The sequence below is a fragment of the Heloderma suspectum genome, chromosome 4 (assembly GCF_057233095.1).
Source record: "Heloderma suspectum isolate Gila_16-S chromosome 4, 16-S_ref, whole genome shotgun sequence".
NCBI lineage: Eukaryota > Metazoa > Chordata > Lepidosauria > Squamata > Helodermatidae > Heloderma > Heloderma suspectum.
This window is the reverse complement of record NC_139461.1, coordinates 313956115-313977881: the sequence shown is the minus strand read 5'-3', so window position 1 is coordinate 313977881 and position 21767 is coordinate 313956115. Positions and strand designations below refer to the sequence as shown.

At 48.1% G+C, this 21767-nt stretch overlaps 1 protein-coding gene across 3 annotated transcripts in view; it reads left to right on the top strand.

The window, feature by feature from the left end:
- CTNNBL1 (catenin beta like 1) overlaps positions 1–21767 on the top strand; it is a 156430-nt gene that overhangs the window by 43808 nt on the left and 90855 nt on the right. For all 3 annotated transcript variants that reach the window (XM_084854908.1, XM_084854909.1, XM_084854910.1), the window contains one exon: positions 730–869. In XM_084854908.1, coding sequence (XP_084711034.1) covers positions 730–869 — 140 coding nt within the window. The remainder of the gene's footprint in view (positions 1–729; positions 870–21767) is intronic.

The following is a 21767-nucleotide window of genomic DNA, read 5'->3' as shown; positions in this document are numbered from 1 at the left end:
CAGAGTACCTCTAGGTTGTTGGAAGCCGAGGAGGGGAGGGCCTGTGCAAACAACGTAGACTGGGCTTGGGATTCAGGGAATGTCTTTAGCTTTGGTGGGATGCGGGTGAGTTGGTGGGTGTCTGGTCCTGGTTGCCATTGTGCTCAAAGTACATTTTGCTCCATTTGTCAGTGCCTAGACAAAAGTAACATTTAGCTGCATTAGGGCCTAGAACAGGGGTGGGGGACCTGTGGCCCTCCCATCAGCCCCAGCCAGAATGGCCAGTGGTCAGGGATGATGGGGTTTGTAGTCCAGCATCTGGAGGGCCACCGGTTCCCTACCCCTGACCTAGAAGGTAAGCTTGGGTATTGCTGAAGCTAGAGAAAGGAGAGCAGGAAGGCTCGGGTCAGGAAAATGGATGAAAAGCAGGAAGGAATTTAGGACAGGTAAGGAGCTTTTGGAAGGGGGAGGCTGGAACAAGGAGAAACAAAGCAACCGAAATGGGCTTGGTTATTATTTATAAAGCACACTTCCCCTAGATGCAGACTAGCAGAAGAGACACAGCAGCGGGTGCTCAGACACCAGTCGTGGGCCACCCTACCAGCACCCTTTTCCTGCTTCCTTACTCAGGGCCTGCTGTAGCTAGTCAGATTGCAGCAGCCGTATTTGTCCCAGGGACACTTAGCCAGCAGGGGTGTGGTTGTCTTGCTGAACTGTTCTTGCTGAACGTTGTCCTACGTCTGCCTGCAGGTTCATGGAGTCGGAGCTGGATCTCAACGACATCATCCAGGAGATGCACGTGATTGCGACCATGCCAGACCTGTACCATCTCCTGGTGGAACTGAACGCTGTGCATTCCCTCCTGGGGCTGCTTGGGCATGACAACACTGATATCCTTTCCGTGGTGGAGAGCCAAGTGCTCCTGTGAGCTCAGTGTCACTTGTCATTATTTCCCCGTGGATTTTAGTTTCCTGTCACTGACTGTCCCTCCATGTGTATTATCAGCAGTAGCGTAATTTGGATTCATGTGGGAGAGTGAAGCCAGCCAGCCAGGCTTAGAGCAGTACTGCTGTGGCATTCTGCCTCCACTTAAAAGCCAACAGATTGTCATGGGCTAGACGGGGCGTGAGCTGCGTTTATAGAATTGATGCTCCTAAGTGCAGTCTTGGCAAGAGCAGATCTAGGGGAGGAACCCAGTCTAGGAGAGAGGCAAAAATGGATCACATCCAGGTAGAGACTGTGCAGACACATCCAGGCAAGACTGGGAATAGTCATTCAGGGCTGAGGATAGGCTGAAGAGAACAAAGGAATGTTCTCGGAACATGCTGGGAAAAGAAGTAAGCCAGCAAGCAGGGCTTGTTGAGGAAGAATCCTAGAGTTGGAAGGGGCCATTGAGGCCATCGAGAATCCAGTTTAAAGCATCCCCGACGGATGGCTGTCCAGTTTCTGCTTGAAGACCTCCAGCGAACTGCCCACTGCCTCCCTTGGCAGCTAGTTCCATGGTCTGACTGCTTTCACTGTTAGTAAGGTTTTCCTGATGTTCAGCTGAAATCTGCCTTCCTGTAACTTAAGCCCCTTATCTTAGAATCATAGAACAGTAGGGTTGGAAGGGGCCTACAAGGCCATCGAGTCCAACCCCCTGCTTAATGCAGGAATCGTAAGTCAGAGCATTCCTGACAGATGGCTGTCCAGCCTCGTCTTGAATGCCTCCAGTGTGGGAGATCCCACTACCGCCCCAGGTAATTGGTTCCATTGTCGTATTGCTCTAACAGTCGGGAAGTTTTTCCTGATGTTCAGCCGGAATCTGGCTTCCTGTCACTTGAGCCCATGATTCCGTGTCCTGCACTCTGGGTTGATCGAGAAGAGATCCTGGCCTTCCTCTCTGTGACAACCTTCCAAGTACTTGAAGAGCACTATCATATCTCTTCTCAAGGCTAAACATGCCCACTTCTTTCAGTCTGTCCTCATAGGGCTTTGTTTCCAGTCCTCTGATCATCTGTGTTGCCCTCCTCTGAACCCTCTCCAGTTTGTCTGCATCCTTCTTAAAGTGTGGTGCCCAGAACTGGACACAGTACTCCAGGTGAGGCCTAACCGGTGCTGAGTAGAGGGGAAATAGAACTTCCAGGGATTTGGAAGCTGTGCTTCTATTAATGCAGCCCAAAATGGCATTGGCCTTTTTTTGCAGCCACATCACATTGTTGGCTCATATTCAGCTTGTGATCTAACACAATTCCAAAAACTTCTCGCTTGTGGTGTTGTTGAGCCACGTATCCCCCATCTTGTAACTGTGCATTTGGTTTCTTTTTCCTAGGTGCAGAACTTGGCATTTATCCCTATTAAATGTCATTCTGTTGTTTTCTGCCTAGCGCTCCGGTCTATTCAGATTACTTTGAATTTTGTTCCTGTCTTCCAAAGTATTAGCTTTCCCGCCCAATTTTGTGTCATCTGCAAATTTGATCAGCATTCCCTGCACCTCCTCCTCCACATCATTAATAAAAATGTTGAAGAGTACTGGGCCCAGGACTAAGCCCTGTGGTACCCCACTTATTACCTCTCCCCAGTTTGGGAAGGTCCCATTGATAAGCACTCTTTGAGTCCGATTCTGTAGCCAACTGTGGATCCACTGGATCGTTGTTTTATCTAGCCCACTTTGAGCTAGTTTGCTCATCAGGATATCATGGGGCACTTCTCGAAAGCCTTGCTGAAGTCGTGGTATATTATGTCTACAGCATTCCCACAGTCCACAAGGGAGGTTACTTGATCAAAAAATGAGATCAGATTCGTCTGGCAGAATTTGTTCTTGACAAATCCATGTTGGCTTTGAGTAATCACTGCATTGTTTTCAAGGTGCTTATGGACTAATCGCTTTCTAATCTGCTCCAGAATTTTCCCTGGGATTGATGTCAGACTGACTGGTCTGTAGTTCCCAGGTTCCTCCTTTTTGCCCTTTTTGAAGATAGCGACAACATGAGCCCTCCTCCAGTCATCTGGTACTTCACCCGTCCTCCATGATTTCTCAAAGAGAATAGACAGTGGTTCTGAGAGTTCTTCTGCCAGTTCCTTTATTACTCTAGGAGGCAGTTCATCTGGCCCTGGAGATTTGAACTCATTCAAAGTAATTAGGTGTTCCTTGACCATATGCCTATCCATCTCAAGCTGCAATCCTGCCCCTTCAGCCTGTACTTCGCCTTTGCCAGGGGGGTCATAGGCCATCTTTTAGGAGAAGACTGAGCCAAAGTAGGAATTGAGCACCTCTGCCTTTTCTTTGTCATCTATCGTTTTGCCATCCTTATTTAATAGCTGAACCACCATTTCTTTCCTCTGCCTTTTACTATGCACGTAGCTGAAGGAAGCCTTTTTGTTGTTTTTAGCATCCCTCGCTAACCTCAGCTCATTCTCAGCTTTATCCTTCCTGACGCCATCCCTGCAATTCTGTGCTACCTGCCTGTACTCTTCCGTTGTTACTTGGCCTTCTTTCCACTTCCTATATGTGATAGTTTTTGTTTTCAGGTCATCTCTAAGCTTTTTGTGAAGCCACATTGGTTTCTTCTGTTGTCTTCCACCTTTTCTTCTTGTTGGAATGGTTTGTAATTGTGCCTTGAGAATTTCCTTTTTTTTAAAAGCTCCCACCCATCTTGGACTCCTTTTCTCATTAAAGTCGCTTGCCATGGGACCTTACTGATCATTGTTCTGAGTTTATTAAAATCAGCTTTCCTAAAATCCAGGGTACGCGTTTGGCTACACTCGGCTTTTGCTTCCCTTAGAACCAAGAACTCAAGTACAACATGGTTGCTTTCCCCCAGAGTTCCTGTAACTGCTACTTTATCCACTAAGTCATCTCTGTTGGTTAGGATCAAGTCAAGGACAGCTGATCCTCTAGTTCCTTCCTCTCCTTTCTGTAGGAGGAAGTTATCCGCCACACAAGTCAGGCATTTCCTGGAGGGGCCATGTTTTGCAGAATTTGTCTCCCAGCAAATATCGGGGAACTTTAAGTCCCCTGTTACTCATTTACCTTTGAGGTCCCTTTCAACTCCATGGGGCACTCTTCACGAGCGATTTAGTGCAAAGTTAGAGCAGCCTGAGTTCCTTCGCAACAGATGACGTTGTCACCAATCCGCTGCCAACCAGCCGCTTCCCTCTTGAAAAGCTGCATTTTCTGAAACTCCTTTTACTCCAACTTTTTTTACTGAAAGTAGCTCCGTAATGGTTTTGCCGCAGTGTGCCATCCCCTCCCCCCGCATTAAATCTTGGGCATGCCTCTGTGACCTGGCAGTGACATGGTCAAGGGGGTGGGATGCCCCATTCCCTCTTGTTTCCCCAGTGGAAGTAGTTTTTGCCATTGAGAAAATCCTCTGGAGCGCAGCAGCGACCCCTTACGTTATCGCAGTAGTGGGGACACTCATTCACCTTACCTGGCCTGCTTTTAACCTTTAGCATATCCCCCTTCTGTGCATGTTTACTTAGAAGTAAGAAATACATCTTGTTCCCCTGCAGTGAAAGGGTTAAACGCTGACTTTAGTAACTCTCCCTAGAGCGCTTTTTCTCTTCTCCCTTGCTGTCTTAAATCTGTGCTTCTTTGATGTTCTGTAGTTTTTCTGATGTAAAGTTTCTCCCTTGTTATGGAGCTTCTCACTGCAAGCAGGGAAAAGGAGAAAGGGGGTGCTGGAAGCAATAGGCAAAAGTGCACACTTGGGGAAAATGGGGTGGTAGCAATAACTGCAGGAGATTGCTGGAATGTGGCAAAATTGGGCTGGGGGAAGCTTTCAGGGGGAGCCTTCAGATGCTGCACTGGAGAACTGGGGATTTGGGCTTCTTCAGGGAAGTCTGCACATCTGGGGAAAATGAGTTGCTCTCCCTTCATAATGTAGTAGCAGGCGGAAGCCTGGACAGGGGCAGGGAACAAGCCTCTCTCATGGGTTGAGCAGCCGCTGCCAGTTTGATGATGTTCAGTTCTACTCCCCCCACCCCACCAGGAATATGTTCCTTTCAAGCGCTGTGTGACCCCCCCAAACTGGATTTTAATGGTACGGCACAGTCAGCTTTTCTTGCTTCGTGTGTTGTGAACATCCCCCCCTCCCCCCCCCGATTCTTTGATTCTGGTTGCCACGTGAGAAGGTGATCATGTGGGTGATTCAGTTGAAAACTGGGCGTTTCCTGGTTCTCTGGCGTTGCCTTCTTTTCTTTTGCCCCCCTGCTAGGTTAGATTACTACTACATCATGCTTCCTTAAAACATTGTCTATTTGCTTTTCAAAAGTTTCATCCTCGTCTTCTACTTGATTGGGTGGCTGGTAGTAGTCTCTGACCATCAGGTTCCTTTTATTCTTTGCTCCATTTATTTTGATCCAGATGCTCTCGATGGGGCTACCAAGTTCATCGTCCTGTATTTCTGTGCAGAGATATGTATTTTTCACATATAGTGCAACCCCACCTCCCTTTCTGTTCCTCCTTTTCTTTTTGAACAAGTTATATCCTTCAATTGCTGTATTCCAGTCATGACAGTCATCCCACCAAGTCTCAGTTATACCTATCAAGTCATAATTTCCCTCTTGTATTAAGAGTTCAAGTTTGTTCTGTTTCTTTCCCATACTCTGGGCATTAGTATATAGACACCGAAGACCATGTCTGGCTTCCTTCCTACATGTGTCTGAAGACTATTATTGGGCACTATTAGAGCTGTTCCCTCTGTTGCAGTGCATGAGCCTATGTCCGTTGTTACCCCCAACTTTGTGTCTCCCTCCCCTGTAGCATTCAGTTTAAAGCCCTCCTGATGAAGTTCCTCATGCTGTGGCCAAACACGTTCTTCCCAGCCTTTGTGAGGTGCAACCCATGCAGGTTCCCCTGAAATTCTTCCTCTGCAGGCTGTCCTCCAGTCTCATCCTCAAGTACCTGGCAATGGTTCTATAGCTCCACTGGTGTAGAGTGGCTTCTAGTTCTTCTGCTCCTTACTGTCACCCTTTTCCAGAAAGTATTCTCTACTTCATTTTTCCTCTCCTCAGCAGTTTCCTCTTCTGCCTCAGCTTGCTGTTGCTCTTCTAGCTTCTGGTCTTCACTTTGCTGCTGTAGTTTCACTGTTCTGTCTAAGCACTCTTTGTGTTCTCTTATTCTCTGGAGGGTCAACACTCGCCCCTCCAGTCCTCTTACTTTTTCTTCCAACAGCGTGATCAACTTGCACTTGTTTCAGGTGTAGGCCATGTTGATCTCAGGCAAGAAAACAAACATGGCACAAACGTTGCAGGTCACCGCCACTAGAGAGTCTTTCCCTTCCATAGTCTCTATTCCCTTTATGTTCCTAGCTTTCTGATTGTACTGGAATAGCCTGTGCTTTGCCCTCTGTTCACTGGAGGTTAACAACAGAGTCCCACTGGTATGGAAGTGTGTGTTACAAGAAAATTTTTTTTAAAAAGAATGAAAAAAAAAGTTAGGGGCCTTCCCTTTGACCTCCCCTGTAAAATTCCCCTGGCAAACTCCTGTTTGCGTGCTCTGATTGCTTGTTCTCTGGGAGCTTGCTTGCTTGTGTAGCTCCTAGACCAGCTGGAGCAGCTTTCTCTGCTCTGCTCGGCTAGGAGACAGGAAACAGACTGAAACTTCCTGCACACACAGCTGCTGGGAGTCCTCAGGCCACGCCCCTTCAATTCAGTTGGAGCTCTCAGGAGCACATGGTGAGCACACAGCGACTCAGTGGAAAGTCCCCTGGGCTTACTCCAGCCCTCTCACCGGTTTGCCTTTGTCTCCTGTTCCACCGCAACTCTCCTGGCCATCTCCGGTTTGCTCTCCCTGTTCGCTTGCTCTGATCGCTCACTCTCTGGGAGCTTGCTTCCTTGTATATCCCCTAGACCAGCTAGAGCAGCTTCCTTTGCTCTGCTGAGCTAGGAGACAAGAAACAGCATCTTGTGTCTTAGGAATGAGCTCAATGTATAGTTTGTCTTTGGCAGACATTCATCATTTTATCATAGAATCATAGAATAGTAGGGCTGGAAGGGGCCTACAAGGCCATCGAGTCCAACCCCTGCTCAATGCAGGAATCCAAGTCAGAGCATCCCTGACAAATGGCTGTCCAGCCTCGTCTTGAAGGCCTCCAGTGTGGGAGAGCCCACCACCTCCCCAGGTAATTGGTTCCATTGTCGTATTGCTCTTACAGTCAGGACGTTTTTCCTGATGTTCAGCCGGAATCTGGCTGCCTGTCACTTGAGCCCATGATTCCGTGTCCTGCACTCTGGGATGATCAAGAAGAGATCCTGGCCTTCTTCTCTGTGACAACCTTTCAAGTACTTGAAGAGTGCTATCATATCTCCCCTCAGTCTTCTCTTCTCAAGGCTAAACATGCCCAGTTCTTTCAGTCTCTCTTCATAGGGCTTTGTTTCCAGTCCCCTGATAAATGCTTCCTTTTCCTCATGCTTCCTTTTGAAGGAACTCCCAGGACCAAAAAGGCAAGGGCAGCTAGTTTGTCCTGGTTGTTCCTCCACCCAGGTAAGCAGGGCAGGAGTGACCCTGGACCTCATTCCCAAGCAGCTCTACCTGTGCAGCCTGCATAGCTCCTCACCTGCCATGCCATAGGGGAGGCAGTGCCACTTGGGCAAAGCTTACTGGGCTGCTGGCATGTGTCTCTGCTGTCTGAGTTGAGCCTCAGCTGAAGGAGGCTGGTGCATGAGTTACCATAAGAAGGCAGTGGCAGTCAGAGGGACAACAAAGTTCCAGGAAGGCCATCTGTGGCATTTCTGCCATGCCTCATCACTTCACCTGAGGGCAGTGCATTAGCATTAAAGCAGTCACAACTGAAGCCAGCCTTCCCCAGCCTGGTGCCCTCCAGAGGAGATAGACTGCAACTCCCATCATTCCCAGCCAGCATGGCAATTGGTTGGGGAAGCTGATCTAAGTTATGCTAGAGATGCATTTGAAAAGTGGGATATAAATAATTTAGATGAATAAATTGTTGTTGTTGTTTATCCGGTCAGTCGCTTCCGACTCTTTGTGACTTCATGGACCAGCCCACGCCAGAGCTTCCTGTCAGCCGTCGCCACCCCCAGCTCCCACAAGGTCGAGTCCATCACCTCCAGAATATCATCCATCCATCTTGCCCTTGGTCGGCCCCTCTCCCTTTTGCCTTCCACTTTCCCTAGCATCAGCATCTTATCCAGGGTGTCCGGTCTTCTCATGATGTGGCCAAAGTACTTCAGTTTTGCCTTTAATATCATTCCCTCAAGTGAGCAGTCTGGCTTTATTTCCTGGAGTATGGACTGGTTTGATCTTCTTGCAGTCCAAGGCACTCTCAGAATTTTCCTCCAGCACCACAGTTCAAAAGCATCTCTCTTCCTTCGCTCAGCCTTCCTTATGGTCCAGCTCTCGCAGCCATAGGTTACTACGGGGAATACCATTGCTTGAACTATGCGGACCTTTGTTGTCAGTGTGATGTCTCTGCTCTTCGCTATTTTATCAAGATTTGTCATTGCTGTCCTCCCAAGAAGTAAACGTCTTCAGATTTCCTGGCTGCAGTCAGCGTCTGCAGTAATCTTTGCGCCTAGAAAGACAAAGTCTGTCACTGCCTCCACGTTTTCTCCCTCTATTTGCCAGTTATCACTCAAGCTGGTTGCTATAATCTTGGTTTTTTTGAGGTTTAACTCCAACCCAGCTTTTGCACTTTCTTCTTTCACCTTCATGATAAGGTTCCTCAGCTCCTCCTCACTTTCAGCCTTCAAAGTGGTATCACCTGTATATCAGAGATTGTTAATGTTTCTTCCAGCGATTTTAACTCCAGCCTTGGCTTCATCAAGCCCAGCACGTTGCATGATGTGTTCTGTATACAGGTTGAATAGGTAGGGTGAGAGTATACAACCCTGCCGTACTCCTTTCCCAATCTTAAACCAGTCCGTTGTTCCGTGGTCTGTTCTTACCGTTGCTACTTGGTCGTTATACAGATTCCTCAGGAGGCAGACAAGATAACTTGGTATCCCCATACCACCAAGAACTTGCCACAATTTGTTATGATCCACACAGTCAAAGGCTTTGGAATAGTCAATAAAACAGAAATAGATGTTTTTCTGAAACTCCCTGGCTTTCTCCATTATCCAGCAGATATTGGCAATTTGGTCTCTAGTTCCTCTGCCTTTTCTAAAACCTGCTTGTACATCTGGCAATTCTCGTTCCATGAATTGCTGGAGTCTACCTTGCAAGATCTTGAGCATTACCTTACTGGCATGTGAAAGAAGTGCCACTGTTCGATAGTTTGAACATTCTTTGGTGCTTCCCTATTTTGGTATGGGGATATAAGTTGATTTTTTCCAATCTGGTGGCCATTCTTGTGTTTTCCAAATTTGCTGGCATATGGCATGCATCACCTTGACAGCATCATCTTGCAAGATTTTAAACAGTTCAGCTGGGATACCGTCATCTCCTGCTGCCTTGTTATTAGCAATGCTGCTTAAGGCCTATTCAACCTCACTCTTCAGGATGTCTGGCTCTAGCTCACTGACCACACTGTCAAATGTATCCCCGATGTTATTATCCTTCCTATACAGATCTTCCGTATATTCTTGCCACCTTTTCTTGATCTCTTCTGCTTCTGTTAGGTCCTTGCCATCTTTGTTTTTGATCATACCCATTTTTGCCTGGAATTTACCTCTGATGTTTCTAATTTTCTGGAAGAGGTCTCTTGTCCTTCCTGTTCTATTATCTTCTTCCGCTTCTGCGCATTGCTTGTTTAAAAATAATTCCTTATCTCTTCTGGCTAACCTCTGGAATTTTGCATTTAATTGAGCATATCTCCCCCATCACTGTTGCCTTTTGCTTTCCTTCTTTCTTGGGCTGCTTCCAGTGTCTCAGCAGACAGCCATCTTGCCTTCTTGGTTTTCTTTTTCTTTGGGATGTTTTTTGTTGCCACCTCCTGAACAATGTTGCGAACTTCTGTCCATAGTTCTTCCAGCACCCTATCTACTCAATCTAGTCCCTTAAATCTATTCTTCACCTCCACTGCATATTCATGAGGAATATTCGTGAGCTCCTATCTAACTGATCTGTGGGTCTTCCCTATTCTCCTTATTCTGATTCTAAATTGTGCAATAAGAAGGTCGTGATCTGAACTACAATCAGCTGCAGGTCTTGTTTTTACCAACTGCATAGATGTCCGCCACCTTTGGCTACATAGGATGTAGTCAATCTGATTTCGGTGTCGACCATCTGGTGAAGTCCATGTATAAAGTCGTCTCTTAGGTTGTTGGAAGAGAGTGTTTGTTATGCACAGTGAGTTGTCTTGGCAAAATTCTATCAGCCTACGTCCCGCTTCATTTTGTTCTCCCAGATCGTGCTTGCCTGTAATTCCAGGTGTCGTTTGACTACCTACCTTAGCATTCCAGTCTCCTGTAATGAAAATAACATCTTTTTTTGGCGTCCTATCCAGTAGGTGCTGCAGATCCTCATAGAACTGATCTACTTCTGCTTCTTCGGCATCTGTGGTTGGGGCGTATATTTGGATCACTGTGATGTTAAATGGCTTACCCTGAATTCGAATTGAGATCATTCTGTCATTTTTTGGATTGTATCCAAGCACTGCCTTAGCCACTTTATAATTAATTATGAAGGCTACTCCATTTCTTCTGTGGTCCTCTTGTCCACAGTAGTAGCTCTGGTGGTCATTTGATGTGAAGTGGCCCATTCCAGTCCATTTCAGTTCACTGACACCCAAAATGTCTATATTTAATCTTGACATCTTCCCAATAACCACATCCAATTTGCCCTGGCTCATAGATCCCACATTCCAGGTTCCTATGGTGTGTTGATCTTTAGAACATCGGATTCGTCGTTCACCACCAGCACCATCGGCTGCTAGCTGTCCTTTCGGCTTTGAGCTAGCTGCGTCATCTCATCTGGGGCTAGTTGAACTTATCCCCTGTTCCTCCCCAGTAGCATTTTGACCAGCTTCCGACCTGGGAGTCCCATCTCCTGATGGTATACCTGTAGCAGCATATCTCTGGTTGTACTGATCCATTTAGTTTTCATGGCAAGCATACTGGGGTGGGTTGCCATTTCCTTCCCCAGGGATCGTATTTAGTCTGACCTCTCTGCCATGACCTTCCTGTCTTGGGTGTCCCTTCACGGTTTAGCTCATGACGTCATTGAGGTGCTCAAGCTCCAGCACCATGACAAGGTAACGATCTCCTTTGCTGGATAAATGAATAAATACATATAACTATATCTGCCAAAGACCTTGATCCATTGTGACATTCCTAGTAGCTGGTAGGTCCGGAGTTCTGTAAGAATGCAAAAGGACTATACATGAGAAGGCAGACGACACATTAGGCTGAAAGCAAGAACATATCTCCATGGGAAGGTTTTCTGAGGGCCAGCTCATTTGACGATAAACATACTGCAGTAGGAGTACTTTATCATAATAAGGGAAGTGTGTCTAAATGTCATAGGCCAGACTCTTTCATGTTTATGGAAATGTATGTGCCTGTTGTGAGAAATATATGCATCTAAAACTTCCAAGTTGGCTGCAGCTCTCCACCTGGGACTATTTTTGACCAGGCCTTCAGTAGGACACCAGTTTCATTTTTGCCATTTGTCTAATCTTGATCAGCAGAACGCTGAGCTCTGCAAACTCTGTTGTTTGTCTTATTTCTAGTTTGGAACTGAAAAAAAAAAATGAAGTAAATTTAGCAGCCCAGTGCTATTGAGCTGGAAATGCCTCCCATGTGTTACCCGATTCATGGCTTTGGTTGATCATTCTTTGAAGCTTTTGCAGGAGACCACGGGCAGCTTGAGTGTGATGTCTTGTGCCAAAAGGTTAGCATGCATTTGTCATTCTCTGGGAAAAACATAAACAGTGGGGATTTTGATTGGGACTTGGTGGTCTTGCTCACTGTGACCTTTAAGAGGAGGAAACACAGCTTGTTGTGTCTCTCCAGCCATTTCTGGGGATGGCAGTTGCTATTGATGGCTTGTCAGAATTTCGATTGCTAGCCCCTGCTTTTAGCAGCGCGGGGTCATCCTGCGGCTGTTGATTAGATTGGGGGCAGAGGCTTGGCTTGCACTTTGCAGCCCCAGGGGAGGTGCAGTAGCAAACAACTGCTGAAGCTTCTCTGGAATGTTGGAAGGCAAAGTGTAGGGGGCAGACTGAATTATTTTGCTTGGAATGCTACATTGCAGCAGAAGTGAGAATGCAAGGACTGTTGAAATGAGGTACCTGGGAGAAGGTCTCCTTCAGTCAGTGGCTTTGCGTAAAATGGTGAAGAGGTGCTTTGGAAGCTGGTTCACCTGAAAGGAATGGTAAACTGATGCTTCGCTCTTCACGCTTGATTTGAATATGGTGCCTTGGCAGGGGAGGATGGAGACACGAGTTGGATAAGATCCCCAGCAATAAAATTAGAGTACCAGGCAGCTCCTCTGCTGAAGTAGAGCCGAGGATGCGAGGAAAAGATAATGCCCAGATGGTGGCTTAAATTACTAAAGGCTAAGACCTCCTGGGAGGGAACCTGCTCTGTTCTCCAAAATCCTTTAGCTCAGCTGGTAGCATCTGCAGGAAACAGATAGCAAAACCTCTGTCTTGGTGCAAGAGGATTGCAGCTCGCAAACAACCTGTGGGTGAACTTAGAATATTATGCCCCAGTAATGGCAGTCTGCACAGAAGCGTGCTCTCCCTCCCTCCCTCCCTGTGTGTGTCTGATGCCAGGCTTGGGCCTGAGGGCATAGCTGGCAGAGACAATCCCTGCTTTCCTATCCCATTTTTGCCTTTACTAAAAGGAATTAAGAGCAGAGGCAGTTGAGGTTCAGCTTGATTTCCTACCTGCAGAGCTATGCACCAAGATGTTTATCCTCTTCCATCTCCCTGAGGGGCCGGAGTTTTCAATGAAAAGTTAAACCCCTACGGATAAATGCTGCCATAAAACCCCACTCTCTCACCCAGCTAGATAAGAAGCGTAAGCTTCATATCCCCTCTCCCTGAGTAGTAGCATGCCTCTGTCCACAAAAAGCCAGCTTCCAGAAGGGTGCCTTAACAGTAGTTGTGGAGGAAGCTCTGGCTTTGGAAAGGCTCTGAGCGGGGAGGAGTCCACCGCAGCATGGAGCTGATTTGATCAACAGGGCTCTTTCAGTGATCCCAGCAGGATGTTGCAGAGGGGCAACTTTTTCATGAGAGTTTGGGCCAGGCCTTTAAGGGCTTTACAGGTCAAGATAGTGATTCTGTATTTGTGGGGTGGCCCTCCTTTGGGGTGGGGGGCATAATGCACCTGAAAGGGGTTGGAGTTTCAGAGAAGGGTTGGATCCTGAGGCAGGCAATACCTTTCTCCACCCACCTGGCCACCAACCAAGATGTGGGTGGGTCGAATGCCCACTGACCTTCCTGATCCACATTGGATTTGTGGGGGTGTAACTGCATACTTGGGGCCGCGGTGGCTTAGTGGTTAAGACGCTGAACTGCAGACCGGAAGTCGGCAGGACAGCAGTTCGAGACCCGAGTGCTGCGTGACGGAGTGAGCTCCCGTCTTCAGTCCCAGCTTCTGCCAACCTAGCAGTTCGAAAGCAAGAAATTGCAAGTAGATAAATAGGTACCGCTTCGGCGGGAAAGGTAACAGCGTTCCGTGCACCTCGGTGTTCCGTCATGCCGGCCACATGACCACGGAAGCGTCTTCGGACAGCGCTGGCTCTTCGGCTTAGAAACGGGGATGAGCACTGCACCCTAGGGTCGGACATGACTGGTTGGGGACACCTTTACCTTTAACTGCATACTAGCCTGCCCCATAATCCCCATTGTCGCAATGTGATTGGGAAGGAGGGAGCTTCAAAAGAGCTGCTGCGTTCTCATTTATGATTTTTCTACCTGTGCCCGCTTTTGGGAGGGTGGGCAATGCTTGGCTCTGTGGTCCAGAGAAAGCGCTTAAATCACTGCTGTGTGACATGTATGAGGTAGCAGTTGTGGGCTAGACACCTGAGATGGCATTTTCTTTCTGCAGTAAGCAGTTTTCACTCTCCACAGAAAATTGCAAATTATGATGAGGGGAAACAGAACCCGTGGCATTGAACTGGAGATTGCAGCTTCTAACATTTCAAATGAGATTGAAAGATTCCAGGAAGAGGAAAGGGGGGAGCACAAGGTGCCGAACGGGAGCTGCTTTTGCCAGCCTAGCATGTTCTGTCAGGAGGGTACTATGTAGGACATCTCAAAATCTAGGTTGCCTCTTGTGATGCACAGGGAATGGGTCAGGATTGATCGGCGTGTCTTGGAGAATAGCAAAGTAGGCCTAACGAGCAGAAATGTGCCTAGATGTCTCATATTGCTGCCCTGTGGTTCATGAAGCTGCCTGTTAGGCCCGGCCCTGAGGTAATGATTGGAAATTGGGTACTTCTGTGGGGTCCTGGCATATGCAGAATTCTGGTCCGGTTTGTTAGTCTCCTGAGTGCTACAGCCTTGTTAAGAATCTGTTTGCTATCCAGTTAGCAAAGGCAACATGGCATCCAGAGATTGGAGTTTTGCAATGTGCACTGTCTGTGGACCTGTCTAGTGCCTTTGCAATTATTTCCATGTAAGATAGTAAACAACTAGGTAATGGGAATGAGTTGACCCCAGAAGCTGCATGTTTTGCGGAATGCCTGAGCTGTCAGATCACTTCTCTCATTCCTGTCAAAACAATTAGAGCTGCTGCCCATACTGTTTCTGTGTGCGGGGAACTGCCTGTTGCCAAAAAGACTCCCAAGGAAGGGGGGACAAGGTTACTCAAACAATCTGGTTGGCTGTTGGCCAGTCCTAACAAAGGTTCTGCTGCCCATGTGCCAGCTGTCCACACGGACTGGTGTTCCAGATGACCCTAAGGAGCAGCTGACTGGTGCTGGGAAGAGGCAGGGATGGAATGGTCCCAGTGTGGCCCATGGGCTGTCTGTCACAAAATGAGGGAGTAAAATAAATTACAGGGACAGCTGGAAGATCTGATGAGTTGCAAATAGAATTTACAGAAATGTTCAGCCACTGGCCCACAAAATGTAGCTTTAAAAAAAAATTGAATCAGCTGAGGCTAGTTTTCATAGAATCATAGAATAGTAGGGTTGGAAGGGGTCTATGAAACCATCGAGTCCAACCACCTGCACAATGCAGAAATCCAAGCCAGAGCCTCCCTAACAAATGGCTGTCCAGCCTCGTCTTGAATGCCTCCAGTGTGGGAGAGCCCACCACCTCCCTAGGGAATTGGTTCCATTGTCTTATTGCTATGACAGTCAGGATGTGTCTCCTGATGTTCAACCAGAGTCTGGCTTCCTCTAACCTGAGCCCATGATTCCGTGTCCTGCACTCTGGTTTGATTGAGAAGAGATCCTGGCCTTCCTCTCTGGGACAACCTTTCAAGTACTTGAGGAGCGCTATCCTATCTCCCCTCAGTCTTCTCAAGGCTAAACATGCCCAGTTCTTTCAGTCTCTCCTCATAGGGCTTTGTTTCCAGTCCCCTGATCATCTTCATTGCCATCCTCTGAACCCTCCCTCTGTATCCTTCTGTTTGTCTGTATCCTTCTTAAAGTGTGGCACCCAGAACTAGACACAGTACTCCAAATGAGGCCTAACCAGTGCTGAGTAGAGGGGAACTAGTACTTCCCAGGATTTGGAAGCTAGGCTTCTATTAATGTAGCCCAAAAGAGCATTTGCCTTTTTTGCAGCCACATCACATTGTTGGCTCATATTCTGCTTGTGATCTATCTATCTATCTATCTATCTATCTATCTATCTATCTATCTATCTCATTTCTATACCGCCCAGTAGCCGAAACTCTCTGGGCGGTTCACAAAAATTAAATCCAAACAACACACAATAAAACAATTGAAAATATACAGAACATTAAAACCACAATATAACAATACAACCACAATAAAACCTAGCAGCAGTGCAGGAGTTTAAAATACAGATTTAAAACAGCAAAGATAAAAATTTAGAAAGCTAAAATGCTAAAATGCCTGGGAAAATAAAAAGGTCTTCATCTGGCGCCGAAAGGAATACAATGTAGGCGCCAGGCGAACCTCACTAGGGAGCTCATTCCAGAGCCAGGCTGCCACAACAGAAAAAGCCCTCCTCCTAGTAGCCACCCGCCTCACTTCCTTTGGCAGGGGCTCACGGAGAAGGACCGGGCGCTGATGATGATCTCAAGGTCCGGGCAGGCACATATGGGAGGAGGCGATCCTTCAGGTAACCTGGCCCCAAGCCGTTAAGGGCTTTGAATGTTAACACCAGCACTTTGAATCGGGCCCGGAAATGGACTGGCAGCCAGTGCAGCTGGAAAAGTACTGGCGTAATATGAGCTCGCAGGCCGGTCCCTGTTAACAATCTTGCTGCCCTGTTTTGGACCAGCTGAAGTTTCTGGACCGTTTTCAAAGGCATCCCCACGTATAACGCATTGCAGTAATCCAGACGAGAAGTTATCAGAGCATGGATCACTGTAGCAAGGCTATCTCTGTCCAGATAAGGGCGTAGTTGGTATATCAGCCTAAGCTGATAAAAAGTGCTCTGTGCCACTGAGTTCACCTGTGCCTCAAGTGACAGTTCTGGATCCAAGAGCACCCCCAAACTACGAACCTGATCCTTTAGGGGGAGCGCAACCCCCTCCAGAACAGGTTGAATATCACCTAGCCGGGCAGACGAACCACCCACTAACAGTACCTCCGTCTTGTCTGGATTGAGTTTCAGTTTATTAGCCCTCATCCAGTCCATTACCGTGCCCAGGCACTGGTTCAGAACAGCCACTGCCTCACCTGGTTTTGATGAGAAAGAGAGGTAGAGCTGGGTGTCATCTGCATATTGATGGCACCTCAGCCCACACCTCCGGATAACCTCCCCCAGCGGTTTCATGTAGATGTTAAACAGCATGGGGGATAAAATAGAGCCCTGTGGAACCCCATGGCACAATTGCCATGGCACAGAGCAGTAATCCCCCAGCACCACCTTCAGGAATCGGCCATCCAAGTAGGAGCGGAACCACTGTAGTGCAGTGCCTCCTACTCCCAACCCAGACAACCTATCCAGAAGGATACCATGGTCGATGGTATCGAAAGCCGCTGAGAGGTCCAGGAGAATCAACAGGGTCGCACTCCCCCTGTCCCTCTCCCGGCAGAGGTCATCCCACAGGGCGACCAAGGCAGTTTCCACTCCAAAATCAGGCCTGAAGCCCGATTGAAATGGATCTAGATAATCCGTTTCATTCAACAGTGCCTGGAGCTGTCCTACAACCACCCGCTCAAGCACCTTGCCCAGGAAGGGGATGTTGGCCACTGGCCTATAATTGTTAACATCCTCTGGGTCCAGGTTAGGCTTTTTCAGGAGTGGTCTAATTACCGCCTCTTTTAAAGCGGCAGGCACCACTCCCTCTCTCAAGGAGGAATTTACAACCTCCTGGACCCAGCCGGACAACCCCTCCTTGTTTGATTTAATAAGCCATGAAGGCCAAGGGTCAAGCACACAAGTGGTCGATCGGACTTGGCCAAGCACTTTGTCCGCATCCTCAGGCCTCAGTAACTGAAACTCATCCAATAAAACTGGACCAGACGGTGCTCTGAACGCCTCTACCAATGGAACTGCATTAATGGTGGTGTCCAATTCATGACGAATCTGAGCGACTTTATCCTCAAAGTGCCGTGCAAACTCGTCACAGCGTGCTACCGAGGGTTCCACCGTCTCTCTCCCTGGCCCAGAATGTAACAGGCCGCGAACCACTCGGAAAAGCTCCGCTGGACGACACTGAGAAGATGCAATGCTGGTGGAAAAGAACTGTCTCTTTGCCACCCTCACCGCCACAGAGTAGGCTCGATAGTGGGCTCTTACCTGTGTTCTGTCAGACTCAGCACGAGTTTTCCTCCACCTGCGTTCTAGCCATCTCCCCTCTTGCTTCATTGCCCTCAGCTCAGGTGTATACCAAGGAGCTGGCCGGGCTCTGCTCAGAGGGAGAGGGTGCTTGGGCGTGATCGTGTCAACCGCCTGAGTCATCTCTGCATTCCACAGAGCGACCTGGGCTTCGACAGGAGCACCAGCCATACCAGCAGGAATCCCCCAGAGCCCTCTGGAATCCATCGGAATCCATTAATCTCCGGGGGCGGACCATTTTAATAGGTCCCCCACCCTTGCAGAGGGGGAAGGCCGCCAGGAGTCTAAACCTCAGCAGGAAGTGATCTGACCATGACAAAGGAACAGATGTTAATTCCTCCACTTTCAGATCACCATCCTCCTGCCCAGTCGAGAAAACCAGATCAAGCGTGTGTCCTTTTGTATGCGTTGGGCCGATGACATGTTGGGACAGCCCCATGGTTGTCATGGCGGCCATAAAGTCCTGAGCCGCCCCGGATACAGCGGCCTCGGCATGGAAGTTGAGATCCCCCAGGACCATCATCCTGGGGGTCCCCAACACCAAGTCCGAGACCACCTCCGTCAGCTCAGGCAGGGAGTCTGATGGGCAGTGGGGTGGGCGGTACACCAACAGAATCCCCAATCTGTCCCGGGTACCCAACACAAGGTACAAACACTCAAGATCTGCACTCGAATGAGCAGGAAGCCTGGAGAGGGAGATTGAATTCCTATAGACCACGGCAACCCCCCCTCCCCAATCCTCAAGTCGGTGTTGGTGCTGCACTGAGTACCCAGGAGGGCACAGCTGGGAGAGAGTGACCCCTCCCAGTTCCCCCACCCAGGTCTCAGTAATACATGCCAGGTCAGCCCCCTCATCCACAATCAAATCATGGATGAGGGAGATTTTATTTTGGACCGACCTGGCATTCAGCAGCAGCACCACCAGACCCGAGGGCAGACTGGTAAGGCTGCCAGGAACCATCAGGTTGGGGGAAGAACCAGAAGAGGGGACAGCTGTAAGGTGTCTAGCCCCTCTTCTCCTCATCTGACCTGTTAATCCCCCAACGCCATACCTCCCCCTGCCCGTGACCACAGTTATGGTGGCACCTCTCTGACTCCCTGAGTTGCCCAATAGTCCTCCCAGGCACATATTAAAATGTTAAGATATAAATAGCACAACAGTTTAAAAGAATATAAAAGATAAAAGAGAACAGCAGCTAAGAAGGAGCAGATAAAGTCCACGTTTGCCCCTTTCCCCTTGTCTTTAAAGCTGCTGCCCTCTTCTGCCGCTATTTGCTGCTGGTATTGTGGCTGCTGGTGTCTCTGGAGAAGCAGGTGGGTAGGTCTTCAGGTCCTACGCGACTCCAAGTGCGATGCTAAGTGCGCACTTAGCGTTGCACTTGGCGCGACGCCGAGGCACTGCCTCTGGCAGCCCCGCCTTAAGTACCTGTGGGCGGGGGCAGAAGCAGGATCAGGATCACCCGGTGCAGTTGCTGGCTGGTCCTCCTTTCCCAGGCTCCTTCCCCTACCACAATTCCTAATTAAATCTACCACAATTCCTAATTAAATTTCATTCTCTTGTTTTCTGCCCAGCGCTCCAGTCTATCCAGATCACTTAGAATTTTGTTTCTGTCTTCCAAGGTATTAGCTATTCCGCCCAATTTTGTGTCATCTGCAGATCTGATCAGCATTCCCTGAACCTCCTCAACCAAGTCATTAATAAAAATGTTGAAGAACACTGGGCCCAGGACCGAGCCCTGCAATACCCCGCTCATTACCTCTCCCCAGTTTGAGAGGATCCCACTGATAAGCACTCGTTGAGTCCGATTCTGTAGCCAACTGTGGAACTACCTGATCCTTGTTTCATCTAGCCCACTTTGAACTACTTTGCTCATCAGGATATCACGGGGCACTTTGTCGAAAGCTTTGCTGAAGTTGATGTTTATGATGTCCACAGCATTCCCACAGTCCACAAGGGAGGTTGTTGTTGTTGTTCAGTCATTCAGTCATGTCCGACTCTTCGTGACCCCATGGACCCCCATGGACCATAGCCTTCCTGTCCTGCACTCTCTCCCGGAATGTGCTCAAGTCCATATTCATTGCATCAGTGATGCTATCTAGCCATCTCATCCTCTGCTGTCCCCTTCTCCTTTTGCCTTCAATCTTTCCCAGCATCAGGGTCTTTTCCAGTGACTTTTCTCTTCGCATTAGGTGGCCAAAATATTTGAGCTTCAGCTTCAGTATCTGTCCTTCCAATGAGCAGCCAGGGTTGATTTCCTTTAGGATGGACTGATTTGACCTCCTTGCAGTCCAGGGGACTCGTAAGAGTCTTCTCCAGCACCGCAGTTTGAAAGCATCGATTCTTTGGCGCTCAGCCTTCCTTATAGTCCAGCTCTCACAGCCATACGTTGCTACTGGGAAAACCATAGCTTTGATTATACGAACCTTTGTCGGCAAGGTGATGTCTCTGCTTCTTACTATGCTGTCTAGCTAAGGTGTGCCATAGCTTTCCTCCCAAGGAGCAAGCGTCTTTTGATTTCATGGCTACAGTCACCGTCTGTGGTGATCTTGGAGCCCAAGAAAGTAAAATCTGTCACTGCTCCAAAAATGAGATCAGATTCATCTGGCAAGATTTGTTCTTGACAAGTCCATGTTGGCTTTGAGTAATCACTGCATTGTTTTCAAGGTGCTTACAGACTGATTGCTTTATCATCTGCTCCAGAATTTTCCCAGGGATTGATATCAGACTGACTGGTCTGTAGTTCCCAGGTTCCTCCTTTTTGCCCTTTTTGAAGATAGGGACAATATTAGCCCTCCGCCAGTCATCTGGCACTTCACCCGTCCTCCGTGATTTCTCAAAGAGAACAGACAGCGGTTCTGAGAGTTCTTCTGCCAGTTCCTTTATTATTCTATAATGCAGTTCATCTGGCCCTGGAGATTTGAACTCATTCAAAGTAATTAGGTATTCCTTGACCATATGCCTATCGATCTCAAGCTGCAATCCTGCCCCTTCAGCCTGTACTTCACCTTTGCCAGGGGGGTCATAGACCCTCTTTTGGGAGAAGACTGAGCCAAAGTAGGAATAGAGCACCTCTGCCTTTTCTTTGTCATCTGTTATTGTTTTGCCATCCTTATTTAATAGCTGAACCATCATTTCTTTCCTCTGTCTTTTACTGTGCACGTATCTGAAGAAAGCCTTTTTGTTGCTTTTAGCCTCTCTCTCTTACCTCAGCTCGTTCTCAGCTTTAGCCTTCCTGACACCATCCCTGCAATTCTGTGCTACCTGCCTGTAGCAGGTACAGGTCTTCCTTTGTTGCTTGTCCTTCTTTCCACTTCCTATATGTGTTGTTTTTTGTTTTCAGGTCATCTCTTAGCTTTCTGTGAAGCCACATTGGCTTCTTCTATTGTCTTTCACCTTTTCTTCTTGTCGGAATGGTTTGTAATTGTGCCTTGAGAATTTCTTTTTTAAAAAACTCCCACCCATCTTGGGCTCCTTTTCTCATTAGAGTCCCTTGCCATGGGACCCTCCTTATCACTGTTCTGAATTTATTAAAATCAGCTTTCCTAAAATCCAGGGTACGGGTTTGGCTACACTGCAGCATTAGCTTTGGTTTTGAAAGCAAATGCTGCAGCCGGCACCTGGGAACCCCCCCACACCCCATTTCTTAGTATGTATTTGCTAGTGGAATGAGTGGCACCCTAGCATGTGGCCCCTTAATATACTTTGCACAATTAGCAATCCACTCAGAACAACATCAGAAGAGCCATGTAGGTTCAGACCAACGGCCCATGTCATCCAGCATTCTGTTCAGCGGCCGACCAACTGCCTGTGGCAAGAGTACAAGTAGGACATGAGTACAGTAGCATCCTCCTGCCCATGTTCCCCAACAAGTGGCATGGATACTGGAGGTGATATATAGCCACCATGACTAGTAGCCATAAACTTTTCCTCCTTATGCTCCTATTCCATCTGTAGCACTGCTGGGGTGG